Source organism: Strix aluco, chromosome 6 (genome assembly GCF_031877795.1).
Source record: "Strix aluco isolate bStrAlu1 chromosome 6, bStrAlu1.hap1, whole genome shotgun sequence".
NCBI lineage: Eukaryota > Metazoa > Chordata > Aves > Strigiformes > Strigidae > Strix > Strix aluco.
Window position 1 is genome coordinate 3,286,123 of NC_133936.1, and position 18,359 is coordinate 3,304,481.

The window sequence follows — 18,359 nt, forward strand, 5'->3', positions numbered from 1 at the left end:
AGTTAGCAGGAACCTGTGGCTTTTCTCCCAAAGATTTTTCATGAATACTCGTGTTAAACTTTGGCAAAGACAACCAGTACAAACGCAGTATTCTGATGCAGAACACCCGACATGAAGTGACCAGCAACAAGAGGAGCCTGTCTGGCAGGATGTCAGGTGATGGGGGGATTCTGAACGCTACCCCTCTCACTGTCTCCCTCGGTGAGCCAGAGGCTGGCAGCTGTACAGTGCAGGTGTATGCTCCAGACCCTCCAGTGCCGGCTACTCATTTAAACTGTTACAAAAATGTCTGATGCTATGACTCCAAATGGCCAGGTTGGCACATGCTGCCTTCTGTGTGTCCCATAAAGAGGAAGACTGCTAGTCTTCATCAGGATGAGATCTGAACTACCACAGCTATTTACAGAGGAAACTTAAGTCACAAGTTCTCCATCCACGTAAGTTGAATATAAACCAAGCACAATGCAGTCTCCTAGTAGATTAACTACCAGTCTCTAACGGAACCAGGATCCCAAAAGTTTCCCTCTCCCCCACTGCAGCGTTCCTGTGTCCAGCTTCCAAGATTTGAGGGGCGAGAGGATGACACAGCAGAGTATCAACTTGAAACTGAAGTTCAGCTCTATCACAGATCTATGCAACCTTGCCTTGCCAATTCCTGGAGCTTCAGGTTATCCTCTAGCCATTCCCACACCCCTGACTGCTGGAAACAGTATTTGTTGAACAGGAAAAAAATAAGACTTTGCTACTCTAGCTCCTCCTTTGGTTTTCTGGGGTAGCCCTCCCCAAAATTAACACCTGTGACCATCCTGCCTCAGGCATCGACACCACAACGAGGAGAAGCAGCCAGCATTTCTGTAACTCAACTGCGGTGCAGACTGGCAGACATGGCAGCCTTGCACACAGCCATTCTGTGCTCCACACTTGGTAAATCCTCCTAAGAACAGGAGTGCTTCCTCTTTAATTCTACAGAACATTATTTTAAAAAAAGAGTAGTGAATGAAAGCAAATCTTATAAAAACATGTAAATAACATTTAATAAATTATACCCTCTTAAATATTAAGATCTTGCAGAAACGCAAATAATGCAATTTCTGCAAAATTAGAATGTAACAAATCAGTGACTGGAAGAGCAGCTTTGGGAATCTCCTGTAGCAGACGAAGCAACATTAAATCAAACTATCAGGTTCCCGAGTGAATGCTATTAGAATTAAGACAAGCATGCAATCAAATATCTGGTGTGATCTGCTTGAGTTACTACATACTGAGTAAATCTGTCACTCCACCATTAAAAGGTGTCTTGAAGAGCTTCACAGAGCTGAGTATGTAATTCAACTACAATAAAATTTGTTTCATTACTGCGTTGCTTTCAACTGATGTCCCTAGAGTTGTCTCCTAACAGTTAACAACACAGCACACAGCAGTACTACAGGAACGCTCTTAGGAAGGACTTGTGGAGGTTATCTGTCCAACTCCCACTTGAAGATGATTAGCTCCAACACTAGGTAGGTCAGCCATGACTTTTTCAAGTCTCGAACACCTCCAGTTTCCACAGCCCCCCGAGTAACCTGTTTCAGTGATGTACCAACCCTCTTTCACCAGAAGTAACAAGAGCAGTTCCCTCACCCTCTCTTCAGAGTAGCTAGGGTCTAAGCTTTGAGCCATTCTGGCAGCCCAGATAATCTGACAGATTACCGTAGAGTTTCTCAGCATCTTTGAGAAATTAGGGGAAAGCGGTGTAACAGGGTAGAGCGCTCCAAGAACAGCCTCACCACTGGCAAGTGGAGGAGCACCATAACCTCCCCATCCAGTAGGCACATTCCTCCCAACATAGCCCATTCTACAGCATGCCACAGTCACACGGCGTGTACATGTTGCCGGCCCACGGCCTGGTCCATCCTTTCCATCAGTGCTGCTCACCAGCCAGGCAGTTCCCTGCCCACATCGATGCAAAGCGTTATTATTCTGCTCCAGGTACAGAAGTTGTGCACTTCTAACTCAACTTCACAACATTTCAGCACAGCCAGTCCTCAAGTTTCTGCTGGCAAGCCAACCACTCCTCCTCATGGAGGATCACTGACAAATTTTGTTCCTTACACAGCCAACCAACTGAAGCTAACCAATTTATAGATCCCCACCACACCCCCAAAATAAACCAAACCCAGACACTCTTCTACAACAGGATTAAATAACTTGTAGAGAAGCCACTCTAGTCCACAGTAGTCTCAGTAATGAATGGGTAAATAAGGTTTAACGTTCAGAAAAAGTAGTGAAGAAGGACATACAGCAACCAAAATGCAGAATACCTTTTGGCTCCGTAGCCCATTAAACAGTGCAGATGAGTAATTCAGATTCTCAGGTTTTGTAACACTGCTAGTGAGCGTACAAAGAATTCCCAAGGAAAATCTGACAATAGGTGTTAGTACTCACTTTACTATATAAAGCCTTCAAGCATAACACAGCTTTCAGACAGAGAAGTCTTAACTGTATTACTCTCGCTCAAGCAGTAGAGCTTCAAAAGAGACAGATAAACTATGTAATTTTTAAAATTAGGGAGAAAAAAATAAAAATCTGCTGAGCATGAATGAAAATATAAATTTTAACTTCTGAAACAGTTCTGTTTAAACAAACTCTGAAGAGCTGGTCTAATTAAACAGCTTTATTAAACCTGAAAAAGCATTTTAAAAGATATATTTAGTAAATGGTATGCCAATACAACTTTTTATCTATTTTTCACCTTTCCTTACAGTTTTGAAAGACACATACCATATTTAACTTGTACTTCGTTCTGAAGTAGGGGAGATAAAAAGCTCTCATACAAAATAACCAAACATTAGAGGAAACAGCGATGACAGCAAACAGAACATGCTGCCATGGGAATAAAAAGGAATACCTGTCAAAGAGTTATTACCCACTAATTCCTTAAAAAGCACATACAAACCTCTCTCACTAGTACGACTAAAAGATTTCAAACAAATACAGCTTATATTGGACTATCTCTTCAGCTAACAGCATAACAGGCTTTGAAATATCTAAATGTTTAGTACACGTAATACTGCTGCTTTAGCATATTTACACATTAAAACAAAATTGTTCTCCAAGTGAAAGATTCATCTCTCTAGATGCACTTCAGCCATGCAGTTGCCTTCACTGTACAATAACCGTACAGACAACAGTTTACCGCAAAGTGCTCAAGTCACTGGTTTTACATAATCCCGTACATTTTCCCTGGTGTAAGCAGCCTGTCCTGCCAGCACGAACCCGCTCACTCCGTGTGGAGCGGCACAGAAGAGCACGCGGCACCTACCACTCTCACACCACCACCTCTGAAGCGCCAAATCCAAATGACTCGACCTCCATCCACGACAGGGCGAGAGAACAACTATCTGCTTTAGTCCAGGAGACTTGAAATCACGCCTCTGAACCCGTACTAAGACACTGCAATCCTTGCTTTAATTTTTTTCTCAAAGGGGAAAACCAAAAAAATCCTGTGACACTGGCACCTGAAAATACTTAGCCTTGCACACGTTCAGAACTAGGCTCACGGTCCAAAGCAGAGCAAGGTACCATCACTGCTACGTCCTTTCACCCCTGAAATACCACAGGTTTCATCTTCTTTCTAAAGTTCCTATCTGGGAGTTTCTTCACTAGAAAAAAAAAGTTCAACAATAGTAATAAGTCAACAGGTAATATTCTCCTAAAGATTATTTTTGTTAAGCTTTAAGGGAAACAGTTATCAATAATGAACATTATTTTTACACATTAGAAATATTTTTACCATTATACTCCCTTCTATTCTGCTTCTGCAAAACGGAGCACTTGGATCCTACAGACCAGTTTGGTTTCTAAATTATCCTTTGAGTTCCCTGCTGCCAGCTCCCATAGTACTCTCTCTGAAACAGAGCTCATCATACTTTAAACAAATGTGCTAGTTTTTTGGGTAAGCATAGTTGAAGATGCCTCTGGATGAATACCATCTTCACACTGAAAAGCTGATCTGTCTTAATTATGAAACTGCAATCAGCAATTCCAGATTGGATACAAGACACCCTAGAAGATGAACCGTTAGGACTAAATGTATCTGTTCCCTTCCTCATTCCTTAAAACTGTACCATACAAGCAATGCTACAACTCCTTAAAAGGTTCTTTTACCACTTTTCTTCACTTACCAATATCTACATTTACCCTGTGAGGTAGAAAGTAATGAAACATATTACAGTTTACTGTGACACTGTCTAAGAAAAGAATTTCCTCTTTGCCAGTCCTTTCACAACAGAGCTTCAGGTGACACAATTTACATCAGATATTTGCAACGCTGTAGACTTTAATGAAAGGAGTATCTTGACAGATTTACCAAGACTTAGGGGAAACAAAACATAACATACCACGGCTTCGCTGTTAAAAATCAACCCTCTTAACAAGATGGATGGCTTTAACTCCATAGCACTCCATTAAGTACTATGGAAGAGAAAAGTGAATTTATTAACACCTTTACCTACTCAAAAGAAGCTATTTCTAGGCCAACCTAGAGTCAGCCTCCCAATGTACCTACAATCAAGAACAGAACTGAAGCAAAGAAAACAAGAAAAACATACTAAAGCCTAGAGATCCTATTTGCTTAACATTATATTTGAATTAGGAAATACAAATGAATCAACACTTTTATATTTAATACGGAGATTCAGAAACAAAAAGTGTAATTTTAATCCAAAATGTGCAGACTCATCTTGCAAAGTCTCAACCACAGAATACCTGTTGACAACATCTACAGAAAAAAGTGTCACAAAGCTCAAAAGCTACTCTGATCAAAAGCCTCTCCCCTGTTCTAAAGCCACAGTGCTATCTGCTCCCTCTCTGCACACACACAAAAGACAAAAGTGTAAACTCAAGCACCATCTTTTGTTTTCCTCTGTGGTTAACCCCTTCAATCCTTAACTGCCAGAAAAGAAAAAAAACGAGCCAATGAAGGTTTATCCTCCTCAGGCAGAAAGAGCTTGACATTTGCTGTCAAGAAGGATTCATTTCTCTCCATAACACCAACAGGATGAACCTCTTCTTGAGCCGTCAGAAGCTCACTGGAAAAGCTTTTTTTTGTTGTTTTTAAAAGAGATTCCTGGACATGACAATTTAGTATAAAAATTATGGCCATTACCTGAAGTATGATTGACTTCTTGCCTTAACATTATCATAACTGAAAGCAGATCTAAGCAGCTGAAAGGTCGGGAGGGTGGGGGGTGTAGGAAAAAAGGTAATATACCTACAGACCTGACCTTTCTTTCCCCTCCCTCTGCCCAGGAATGGAAAACAGTTAACTGAAATAACAAGTCATATATAGAGGAGAAAAATCTGTCTGTGCACCACACTAATTTTCACCCTTGAGACAGCAATGAGTATCTTAGGAGAAGCTCATTCCTTCACCTTCAATTTATTTTGAAAAGCAAGTGTTTCAGTGAATTAGCAGAGTTGATAATAGGTTTTTTTCTACTGATCTAATGGTGAATTAGTCTATTCAGTAATCAGATCTGTTTCCTCTTGCTACATGGTGTCCCCTTGAAAGGTTATATTAGTTATGAAATAATGCAGAGACCTGGGCAAACAAAAATTCTTCAAACCAAAGCTGCTTTATAGGACTGACACTCCTGGGATTCCGGTTTCTGACACTCTGGGGAAGGAAGCTCAAGAAAACCCACAAGCAGCAGCACAAGATACGGTGTCAGGCCCTCCCTACAAGTGGAAAGGGCTTGTGGAACCACTTCTCAGTTTCACTTTTGGCTGTATCATGTTTTTCCAGTATGATACCCCCACCCTTTTTTTCTTTTTTTTTAAATAATCATAAGATCCACTTGCCACACACTTGTGTTCCATACTGCCAAATTATGACTACAGGCAAAAAAAAAAAAAAAGCACTAATGCTTGGCTGCTGTTACAGATGACTCAGTGAAGGAGGCAGCGGCAAAGTGAATCAAACTGTACTACTCCATCCTAAACATTCACAGAAGTCCCTGGAATAGGTAAGATTATTATTTAGCTACTCCAAAGTCATTCTATTATTTCAGGAGTGAGCTAATATGTCAACAGAAAAAAAACCCAAAAACAAAAGCAAAAACACTTGTCTGTTGCTTTCTTCCCTTTTCCAGTTATTAATTGTAATTTCAAAAAGCACTGCTAGTGCTATCTAAAAACCAAAGAAAAGCCATTCTGTGAATACTTTACCTACAAATCCTCTGATTACAGACAAATCACCTGAATGTTATCTCAAGAATACTGAAACAATACAACAGAAGAGCCACCACAACACCTAACTGAGCCCAACATCCTCAAATGACACTTTGTGTCCAGATAGATAGGCCTACACAGGAGCTGTGTATCTAAATGAAGAAAAATCCAGCTTGGACCAAAAAAAATGCCAAAAAATTCCTTCATTTCCTCTCTGGCAGGCTGACTAAAGCCAGTTTAAGCACTATAAAACAATCACAGGCAAGCTTGGAATTAAGAGTGGAAATTAGCCCAGGAGACACTGATGGAGGTATGGGAGAAGTGGGATGACCAGAAAATAATTTTTGTGTTTCTTTAGCTAACCTTGCAGCACCATAAAAAAAAAAAAATTTTAAAAAGTCTATAAATTAGTTTAATGCAGAAAAAGCAAGTGATACAATTTCGATCATCCTATGTAATAATGGACATGAAACAACTGTGAGACATCCCAAATATTACCCTACTGAGTGGGATAGCAGTAATGTATGAGAACATGAGCAATCTCTCATTCCTATAAATAACGATTGTTCGCTATTTATGAACGTATCATTGACACAGCTGTCACTGTTTATGAAATGTCAAAAAACCCCCACAAACTAGAGCACTATGTTTTAAAGCTACATTTAATTATACAAGTTTCCAGTCTGCCAAAACGTGACTATAAATGAATTATTAAAAATAGAATTATTGTTGTAACAACAAATTAAATTGATTTATTAAAAATTCATTGTGGAAAGGCTGAATATGGTACTTTATGAGATATGTCAGGACCTTTTTTCTCCTCAAGATGTGTCTGCGTGATCTTAAGAGAAAATTGTTACAAATACTCTCAGGTCTAGTCAAAAGACATAGAAAGCAGTCTTCCTCTAGCTCCTTGGGATACATGTGTATCATTCACCACCTAACAAATGCGACCTTACATCAAAGAGATTTTTAACAAATTGCATCCAAGGAATTCCTTTTTATTTTCTTTACAGTCTGCTTCAATTAACATAACTTGATTGTCCCAAGTCAGACAAATGGGGATGGAAAGGTATACACCTACATATATACATATTCTCTCTTATTTTTTCATGTAATTAACCCCACAATGTATTTTAAAAGGTGAGATTCCACAACAACCAGTTTTCCCCTTTAGTAAATACAATGTTATACACAGAATCTGAACTCCGTTTGATTCCTGGCTCCACACATCAAAACCTTCCTGTGACCACGAGTGACACAACCATGCTCCCTGCAGAAGAGGGGAGGAGAAGTCACCAGGAAGGAAGGCTGTGGAAATTCTCCAACAGAAGCTGTAACATCTCCCCATGGGCTCTGCCTCCCTGCTGGGAGGCCACAGGGAGCTGGGAAAGGCAGCACAGCAGCAGCTGCTGCCTCACTCCATCCCACAATTAGAGATTTCTACTACATAGCATCTTCACAACAACACACGCTGCTGCTGGTCCCAGCACAGAAACCTCACTTGAAGCTGCTCAAGAGCCCGATGTGGCTAAAATGTCTTGAGGCTACTTGCTCTGTGCTATTTCACAGAATCATCTAGATTGGAAAAAGACCTTGAAGATCCTCCAGTCCAACCATGAACCTCACACTGACCATTCTCAACTCCACCAGATCCCTCAGCGCTGGGTCAACCCGACTCTTCAACCCCTCCAGGGATGGGGACTCCGCCCCTGCCCTGGGCAGCCCATTCCAACGCCCAACAACCCCTTCTGCAAAGAAATCCTTCCTAAGAGCCAGTCTGACCCTGCCCTGGCACAGCTTGAGGCCATTCCCTCTTGTCCTGGCGCTTGTTCCTTGGGTCAAGAGACTCATCCCCCCTCTCTGCACCCTCAGCCTCAGTTGTAGAGGGTGATGAGGTCTCCCCTCAGCCTCCTCTTCTCCAGACTAAACCCCCCCAGTTCCCTCAGCCGCTCCCCATCAGACCTGTGCTCCAGACCCTGCACCAGCTCCGTTGCCCTTCTCTGGACACGCTCGAGTCATTCAATGGCCTTTTTGGAGTGAGGGGCCCACTTTGTTAGCAAAGAAAAGTGTGTTACCTTAATATTAAAGACCTGTTTTTTCAGAACATCAGTTCTCGCTCGCACCACACAAGTTAAGTGGGGTTTCATTTTGTTAGTGCCTATCAGAAGCCTAAAGGCTGGTTACAACAGTCAAAGATGAAAAGGTGTGAACATGTATAGCAGCTCAAATGAAAGACAAGCATTAAAAATAAGTTTCTGTGGTCAAAGTAGAACTTACTGCCTTAGCACTGAAGTTACCTTACCAAGAGTTTGGACGCCAAATGAGCCCATTAATTTCATTTTCATCAGCAATGCAATTTCCTGGAAAGTTTCAGGTATAACTTCTACATTCAAGAACCAGTTGCTTACAATACCTCTCCCTCTCTTACTGCACTACCCATTTAACCTTCTGACCTGTGTGTAACATCTTCTTTCCAGGAGTTGAGATCCAAAGTTCTTCTTAGGCATTTTTATTTAACTGAGGTACACAATATCAGGGAATTTGTATTTTACTGAAGTGATAAAATCTGGCATGCTGAAGACCTGATGAACCAAACAGAAATCCTTCACATAATAACAAAAGAGAGATATCAGAGATTGGTTCTGAAGTTAGGACAACTGAGAAAACAGTTTTTAAAAAGCTATTAAAAAACAAGTACACACAGAGTAATTGGTAGGAATCAAAGTTATTAAAAATGAACTACAAAATTCCACTTTAACTCAAGAAACATATATTATTATTTTTCAACTTTCTTTAATAACAGTGTCTCTCTATCCTACTTATCTAGCCACTGGATACCACTGCAAGACATACAGTCTTCTGTTTATATCGAGGTTTAGCACAGGGGAATCAGACATTACCAGGATGCTTCAAAGTAGAAATAGTTGTTATGCATCTCAAACTGGTCAAACAGATAAACAGTGTGAGTTGCAGACATAAAAAAGGCAGAAAGCTAAGAAAACCGAATTATATATTAAAATGGAAACAACAGAAGACAAATAGGGAAAAGGGGAGAAGAAGCATTTATAAATATGCTGGCTAAGAATCGATATGTACATGAACTACTTTGTATGTCACAGGGGACATTATGAGATGGTAGTTTACTGATACGCAAAACTGATGGAAAAATGACATCTAACAAACTGGAGAACAGCGTCACAAGGCAAGCTGGGTAAGCCCTGACTTCTTGCACTTGAAGATGACATATAAAGATGACATGTGAAAATACCCTACAGAGAAAAATGGTACTGAAGTAGACGTATGGGTGAAGTGTTGAGCCCAAACTTCAGAGACCAGAGAAATAACTCTGTTAGACAAAAGCAACCCAGTTGAGTGCTCGCACATTTACCGACAGGGAACAGCACTGCTCTTTGCCAAGTAACTTACTTGAAAGGATACAACCCTGGTATCAGCTCACTTACTCTTCCCACTCCAAAGCATGCCTTTAGAATAACAACAGACCAAAGGCATATCTGTACGTAACAAAGTCTGAAATTCTTACTCCAGGCATTTCCTTGTTGGCTTATTTCTGAAGAAATAAGGGGTTTTTTTAAAAAAAACAATGAGAATCAGGTGTAGTAATCTCTCATTTTACCTTAAAGGATTAGGCATTTTATCAGTATAAACATATTAATCACAACTAGAATTGCACCAAAGTAAATTACAAAAAAGAAGAACTCAGTTTTTCTGCAAACTTTTGCTCCCTTATTATCTAGAGAACTTATGAACAGGGACAGTATTTTAACCCAACACCTTCAGTCTCGCTGTACGGTGATTATTATATATTAACAAGTTTAAATTTGTAAAACGGATTAAATCTAAATTTTAAATTACTATATTCCAAAACACTTCATTTCTTTAACTCAGAACTAGTCAACACTAGATACAAAATTATGACAGTCTAAATTTTATGAAACTAAAAGTAATATCCGTAATATCTCTACTTCTTACTCTTTTTCATACACAGTAAATCAGGTCTCTACTTGTTACAGAAATTTCAGTTCCACAATTAATCTTCACCACCAATGGTTTTTGGGACACCTAAGGTTTAACTGTAATTTTGTTTACATAACTATTAAATGTGTCACCTTTTAAAAAGTTGGACAGTTAGAATGATAAATATGCTAACACTCGACTAAGTATAAACAAGGCATAGTTTATTAATTTTGTTGGCAAAACAAATTACAAAAACTTTTGAATGCCTGGCACCAATCGAAACGATCTTTCTTATGAAAAATAATTAAAACCAGTATTAATATAAGCAGGTGTAGTGTCTGTTGATCTAAATTATTCAAATGGGACATCTCAACTGATCTCAATCAACACAGAAATCATACAAAGCTGACTACTGCTCAATTTTGCCAAGCAGGAGCAATATGAAATCTGGCACCATGTAATTCAAAGCACAACTGAAGCTGCCCGAGGTATTTCTTTCCGAGGTTTTCTTAAATTGAAGGAAAAGGAAAAATTGCTACCTATGTTTGAGACGTTCCAGAGCTGAGCCACAGCTGAGCCACAGCGAGGCAGATTTCAAAGTGTTCTCCTAAGCTTTCGTCATGAAATTACACCTCATGCTGAGGAAACCTACCCATAAGGGAAAGTTCCTGCATAATGAATTGAGGTGTGACTCCCAATTAACGTCCATGTAGATACCATTGTTCTCGACTAGGGACTCAGGCACCCAAACAAGTCAGGACAGATTTGGTGTTAACTGACCCCATGCATAGGACTCTAGCCTGCAGCAAAAATGCAACTTTATCTAAATTAAGAGTGTGGTTTTAAGATATGGCTGAACCCATCTAACCTCAGGATGACAGGCAAAGCATAGTAATCTCTCGCTTCTCCATTCCCAAATGCCACTTCTCATGGAAGTACAGGATGCTCAGCTTCCTCATGGTGGCCTTTCACCTCCCACTACCGAGTCAGATGGGCCTCAGAAGAGCAGACCATCCCTACCAGCTGCAGGCCACAGTTACTCTGGCTCAGCTGTATCTTAAAAGCACACTCCAAGATAAATTACTTGACATTTGTCACAGGCTAAGCCTATACTCACAAGCAGTTGTTACAGGTTAGTTGATTGGTGTTAATGTGATAAGCCCTAATAAACTGATCCTGAGAGCGAGGCTTAAAAGCGAATCTTTGCATTGTTTAACTTCACATAAATACAGCCAGAACAAATTAAAACCAAAGCTACTCAGTTTAACAACTCACCAGCTAACTGTGCTCAGCTACTCCAGCATTTAGATGGGGTCCACATTCACCAACATTTTCATCCCCGCTGGAGTATCAAGCTGACACAATCCAACCTACTTAGTGTGGAGTCTGATACACCATTACCAAATGGGACATTAAGTACCAGCGGTGGCCGAAAGGAAGCTTCTGTTAGCCACGAAAGTATTTTGCACGTGAAAGCAAGGGAAGGGTAGAGGATCACAGCTGAAAACTGAACTAATGGTGGTGAAATGTTGAAATGTACAGTTGTGAGGAACATCACTGTGTGATGCCATGGGTCTCAAAGGGAGGGAGAAAAACACAGGACCTGAAGGCAGGGGAAGAGGTCTTACAAACAGAACTGAACTTTAAAATTCCATGAATAAAGATTACAACACAGCATCATGCTACCTACTACCAACCATACTTCAGTAATCCCAGCAGTCTCCACACATATCCAAAATAAGTAAATAAATACAGGCACTGAACTCAAACTGAGAAATAAACGTCTGCCAGGAGTTATGTTTCTCCAACCCATAAGCCAGTTGATTCTAATCAAACAAAGCCTGTTTCTTTCCTAAGGAAAGTCTACTTGTCTTGATTTCACTTAGTTTTGCATAGAAGTACGATCTTTTGAGCTTCTTACCTAGCCTTTCACAAAGTCTGTTTGAGGGATTTTTGTTTTAAAGAATATTTGCATGGTTTGAACCAGTTATCCTCTGCTGACCTTCTGTTTTACACACTGGTGTCCTGGCTTCTTCTTTGTTCTACAAAGCCCCTCATTTGTAAGCAACTTCGAGGGTTCAACCACGGGTTATGAATGCACATCTGACATACAAATCTCAAGTTCTATTTGAACTGTCCACAGGGAGTCATTTATGTATATTTCTGGTTTTAAACCTCCACCTGAGTGCATCAGACAGTAACACGTAGGTACAGCTGACCAACAGTTTAAGTAAGTCCTCACAGATGGGATACCTCTCACCTTGGAGATATTCAAAAGCCATTTGGACACGGTTCTGGGCAACAGGCTCCAGGTGATCCTGCTTGAGCAGGGGGTTGCCCAAGATGACCTCCAGGGTCCCCTCCAACATCACCCTTTCTGTGCGAGTCTGTAATACTTCACCACATTCCTTTATTCACTGCACCTTCCTAGAAGTCATGGATGTCGACAGTAAAACTAACAACAGAACTTCATCTCTCTCTAAAAGAAAATACTGTTGTCACAAAATTTAAGCTAATTGTTTTAAGGCACCTATTGGTTAACAATTATAATTTAGTATAAATGACTATTGCTAAATTAGGATTAAAAAAAAAAAAAAAAAAAAAAATCGATTCATGCTATGAAAGCAACTATCTGTAAAATTTCCATATACAAAAATCAGCTTTAAGAGACTTATGCTTCCCAATAAAGAAGTGAAAGTGTGTCTGGAGTGGAGAGGGAAGACTCGAGCACTGAACTCCAAACCCTGATTTCATTGCAGAAAGCAAGCTGGTAGCACGGAAGCACTCAGCACAACTCCAGTGCATCCAACGGGTATCAAACAAGACTATTTGCCTCTATGTTGACAATTAGTTGTAAAAGGTGAACAACTCCATTAATCTCCTCATAAAAAAATTATATTGTAAGTTAATGCAAAATGCATAATCTGTAAAACACATACTATTTCAACAATAGACAAAAAGGGCATAAGCAGAGCATCCCAACCAACACCAATGTGTTTATGCTCACTCATGTAGGATGAAGCCTCTCCAAAAGACTAAGTGATTATTATTTTATCTTATAAACAGAAATCACAAAAAAAAAAAAAATATGTTTAGACATAAGAATATGTGCATGGAGGACTAGGTCGTAACAAACTTTAAAAAAAAAAGGCAAGTAAGCATTGCCATAAAATTAATGATACCTCTGTGTGTATGTATGTATTTCGAAGTCATCCTGATTGAACTCTTCCAGTTGATTGTATCAGCAAAAATATTATGTTACACCATATCAGCAAAAATATCCAAACAAAAAATTACGACTTGCACAAAGTTAATGCTTCCTGCTTTAAGCGGACAATTAATATGCTGCTTCAGAAGCATCACTAGCTCCAGGATGCCTTGAAAGCCAGACACTGAACACTTCCAAGTTTCCAGCGTTACAATAGAAGCTGAATGAGCTAAGGACAGAGAGAGTACGAACAGAAGAGAAAGCAAGAAAAAATTTCTCAAGTTAACTACTTCCAGCCTGTCAAAATATTCAAAATTGAACATTACATTTAACAGTGATAGATCATGCCAAGGTGATCACTCAAGGACTGAGAATGAAAGTCACTTCTCACTCATACTCTGTCAGCATTTTAATAATGTTAAACTATGTCCTTAACTTGCTATTCATGCACTTTTTCCTCTATAACCTTAGCCTTGTCACGTGATGTCAAACTTAGCTGTAAATGAATGTATGTTCAAACAAGAATTTTAAGATGAATGTTCAGATAGCTTTGACCAGACAATCTAGGCATCATCAATTACCACTGTGCTTTTAGCTTCCTAACAACTCAAGCAAATTTACTTCTGAAAGCCTTCAGCCTGAGCATGCCTCTTTATTAAGCATGATTTTTTCCCCCCACAATGTGCAACTCAGCAATCTCCAGTAATATGTATTCAAATAAAAAACACATAGTTATGCGATAAGAAACAAAACCAGGGCTTATCTATTCTGCAACTTTTCCCCCTTCTAGCCAAAACAATTGATTAGCATTATGAAATACAACTCTTACTCATCAGAAAAAAACAATACAAAATGTTCCTGTTCAGTTTCTGAAGCTCACAAAAGGACATCTTCCTGCTTTTGCTTAATAGTAATCTCTCTCACGAGTTCAAAACCAAAAAACAAACCCACACAATTTTCTTCCTCAGGTTTAATTTACGGTAAATTATAAACACTTGCTAACATAAACATGCTACAGACCAGAAGCCTAATTCTTTCACAGCTGGAAACCCGAAGTGAGAGAAATGAGCTGCTGATTTGTAAAATGCTGTAAGTGGGATATAAATCTCTAAGATACTTCAATAGAAATAGTTCCAGAATATTCATCAAGATCAAATCAAAAGAAAAGTCAAAGAAAGATGCTCATACTGACAAACTGGGCAGAATGCCTGTTTGAGGCGGATGACGGGCAGTGTGTATTGTCGCCTGGTCTGGGACTACAGTGACAGCATGGACATTTTAATACACAGCCCAAATAACTTCAGTAATAGTAGTAGAAATGACTGACAATCATTAAGCCTCCTACACCCAGCTTTAAGCCTTTCTATGCTCCAAACAATAGCACTAATTAAAAAAAAACCAAAACAAAACAGAAAAAAACACCCCACATTAAAAACAAATGGACCAAAATCTGATTTTTGTATCTACAAAATATCAATCATGAATAAAGCAAATCATATGCCTGTATTAGCAAGAGTAGGCTGTAAAGAACCGGTCAGGCAGTCAGTCAATCTTAACCATTTTAAATCTTGCAGAACTGTAAATACATCATTATTTTCAGTGAAAGTCAGCCTTGGAAGATGGTATCTGACCCCATGACACACTGTACTACAAGACCTTTCTGATTTCTCCAAGGCTTCACACAGGGCGGCACAGCAAGGAAAGCAGTGTACTGCGGCCAGAGTAACATGAGCTTTGTGTCTCTGTACAGCGAACGTAAATCCTCAGCACCCTGATGGTTCAAACACCTTTCACAAGACGCGCCCCTGGCAAAAGTCTGGGCTAAAAAAAGGCCTTGAGACATGCAAGTAATTGAGATGTCAGAAATTAATATATGGACCTCCCTCTCCCCCCCAAAAGTCCCTTTCAAAAGACGTCAAGTCGATCACAATATTTGCTATGAATAAAAGCTGTTTAATTATTTCTCAAATATTTAACTACTGTCATCCACAACAGCCTCTCCTAGCAGGGCTTTACATATCACTACCGCCAAAATTTACATTAAAGAATTATTTGCGCACTGCTGGGAAAAGGACTACCCCATGAATGAAACTGCCACTACAGGGCAATAATCTAAACAACCTATTAATAGGACAGTTTGTAATCTTGTCTGGCTGGTGTATCTAGCACTATGCTTATATATTGCTTCAATGACCGTTTCATTTTGAGACTATTATGTAATACATCAAACACAGCCACATTTCAGTGCAGAGAAAATAAACCTCATTCTTACAGAAAAGCAACACTTCAGTACAACACTAAAGCGGTTTTATTGAAGTATAAATCTTATCTTCTTCACAATCATTTAAGCAATCCACAAGCTCGTTTGCTGGAGCTCATACAGCAATTTTCCATTAACAAGTTTATTTAAAACATGATCTGTCAAAATACAATCATTTTGAAAAACAAGCTATATTTTATAAACATTGAAAGCAAACACAGCCCTGCAAGGTAGACTTTAAAGAGTGAGAAAACCAGATTAGTCTCCAAGATTGCTTCGTTAGCAGCATGCTCTTGTCCCTTCTAAATATGCTCCCAGAGACTAGCAGAAAATTACTCTTTGGGAAGTACTAGAAGTTTTGTATTGCACATTGTAAAACAATGGGAGAAATAGCAAAAAAAAAAAAAAGGAAAAAAAAATCGCAACGGTGAGACAGAGGATTCCTTTTAATATCAACAGTCAAGTGAGAAAAACCAATCAGAAAGGCATGGAGCCTCCTTTGACAGCTGTAACCTCCGAAAAGCCAATCCACACGCATAGAGGTTTGGCTGAGGCGGGGACACGGTTTCATTGAAGAAATTCTTGAGGGTGCATTTACTATCGGCTCTACATACAAGTACGGACACATTAGGCGACAGCCTGTATCTAAGCCTTATACAACTCCAAGGAGCATAAAAGTCGATGGTTAAAGATCAGTAAGACAAATCAGTCTGTTCAAATGATACCAGAACTGCGGGCAAGCATCTTCAAAGCGGTGCTGTCCTACTGCTCGTCAAAAAACCCAAAAACTTAAGTGGAGAAAAGCTTTTTTTCCTCCCCCCGCGTAACACTACAAGAACAACAAGCATCGCGTATCTAAACACTTGCTGGTTTATTCAAAAATCATGTAAACGCTTAAAAGCCGAACACTCCGTGCAAGGCGTCCAGCTGATGCATCTGACATTTGAAGCGCACCCTGCAAGTGCAAAACATCTCTTGAAAAAGTCCGAGACGGACGCGCGCTCGCCACAACTACCGAGAATTTCACCCACAGCATCTGCAGCCGGGAAGGAGCCCTACACGCTGCTCGCTGTCCCCCTCCAGCCCTGCGAGCGCACACGGGGACGCAGCCCGCCGCGCTCCTCCGCCTTCAGCGGGGACAGCCAAGGCGAAACGCCGCTTGTCACTACGGGCGGCCCCAGCGCCGCGACGCGCCCGGCAAAGCGCGGCCGGGGCACTCTGCCACAACGGGAAGCGAGAAGCAGGGAGCCGAAAAGCAGGGCGGCCCGTTCCCGCTGCCCGCTCCGCAGGGCCGCCGCAAGGCCGCTGGGGCCGGGCGGGCGCTCCGGGCCGCCGCCGCCGCCCCGCCGCTCCGCTCCCGCTGCCCGCGCACAAGGGAAGCGGCGGCGCGCTACGCCAACTGCGGCCGCAGCGCTCGCTTGCTCATTCAGAGATGCATCTTGCGCCTTCCCTCCTTCTTACGCTAGCGTAAAGGCCTCCCACCACCACCCCCCCCCCCCCACTAATCAAAACACTCGCGAGTCGGGACGCAAAGAAGATGGCGGAGCAGGGCCCGCTTACGGCGTCGGACAGCAGTCTACGCTGCGCTCTTTGCGCAGGGCCCCATAAGAACCGTGCAGCGCTGCGGTGGGGAGCGTGCGTAGTGCGCTTGGTGAATGCCAATGGCCTATTTCCCGTGAGGGGAGGGGGGTGTCTGATAAACAATGGTGCCCCCCCTGCGCGGCTCCCTTACCGATTCCTCCTCTTTCTCCATCCCCGTGGGCATCTGCGGCACAGCCCGGTTGATGGAGACGCAGTCGTTGAGGTCGGGCATGTCCTTGCCGCGGTAGATGGGCAGCGGTTTGGCGGCGTCTAGCGCCCGGGCTCGGAAGGAGAGTTTGCTCATTGTCTCCCCCTCACAATAACACCCCGGGGCCGGGCGGGCGGGGGGGGCCTTCAGTGCGGCCTCGCCGCCGCCTCCCAGCCGCTCCCGCACCCGGCCCGCACCACCATGGAGGGTCCCGCCGCCCCGGAACAGCTCTCCGCGGGGCCGCCCGTAGCTCACAGCGCACGCCCCGCAGCCCTAGATCCGCGCCGGGCTCGCTCGATCCGCTCCCTGCGCCATGGCAAACATGGCGGACATTAACCAAAGCGGCCAACGATCCCGACAGCCAACGCGAGAGCTCGGGGGGGGGGTGGGGGGGGAGGCCGTGAGGGAGGAGGGAGGAGGGAGAGGGGCAGCCGCGGTGCGCGCGCAGCCGAGGGCGGGAGGCTGAGGGGGACGCGGCCGCTGAGGCGGGACGGGCCGGTGCCCGCTGAGGCGGGACGGGATGGGCCGAGGAGGGGGGGACTCGCTGTCCCCTTCTGCCGCTTCCACACCACCCCCCCCCCCCGCCCCGCCGCTGCGGGCGGAGCACCGGGGAGGGCGAGGCGGGAGGAGCTTGCGGCTGTGGCGGCTGTGGAGAGCGATGCCTCCCGCCGTCCCCGGCCGCCCCGGAGCCGAGAACGGACACCGAGTGTCGCCCCGTGCCGGTGGCGGGAGGCCTGTGTGGTGACAGCGAGGGAGGCGGGAAGAGCGGGCGCCTTCCTCCGCGGCTGGAGCCCGAACCCCGGCCCTGGGCTCCTCTCCTCAGCGCACGGCGCGGGCTGATGGCTCGCGTCGTTAGCTGTTTCAGGATTAAAACGTTTTACCAATAAAAACAACCGTCAGGAGAATTTAGT

At 42.5% G+C, this 18,359-nt stretch overlaps 1 protein-coding gene across 2 annotated transcripts in view; it reads right to left on the minus strand.

Annotated features, from left to right (window-relative positions):
• EPC2 (enhancer of polycomb homolog 2) overlaps nt 1-17,807 on the minus strand; it is a 50,587-nt gene extending 32,780 nt beyond the window's left edge. The window contains exon 1 of one of the 2 annotated variants that reach the window (XM_074828498.1): nt 17,392-17,807. In XM_074828498.1, the coding sequence (XP_074684599.1) occupies nt 17,392-17,544 (153 nt within the window). In that variant the 5' untranslated portion in view covers nt 17,545-17,807. The remainder of the gene's footprint in view (nt 1-17,391) is intronic. The other variant, XM_074828499.1, reaches the window with a different exon arrangement.
• Between the last annotated feature and the right edge of the window lie 552 nt (nt 17,808-18,359).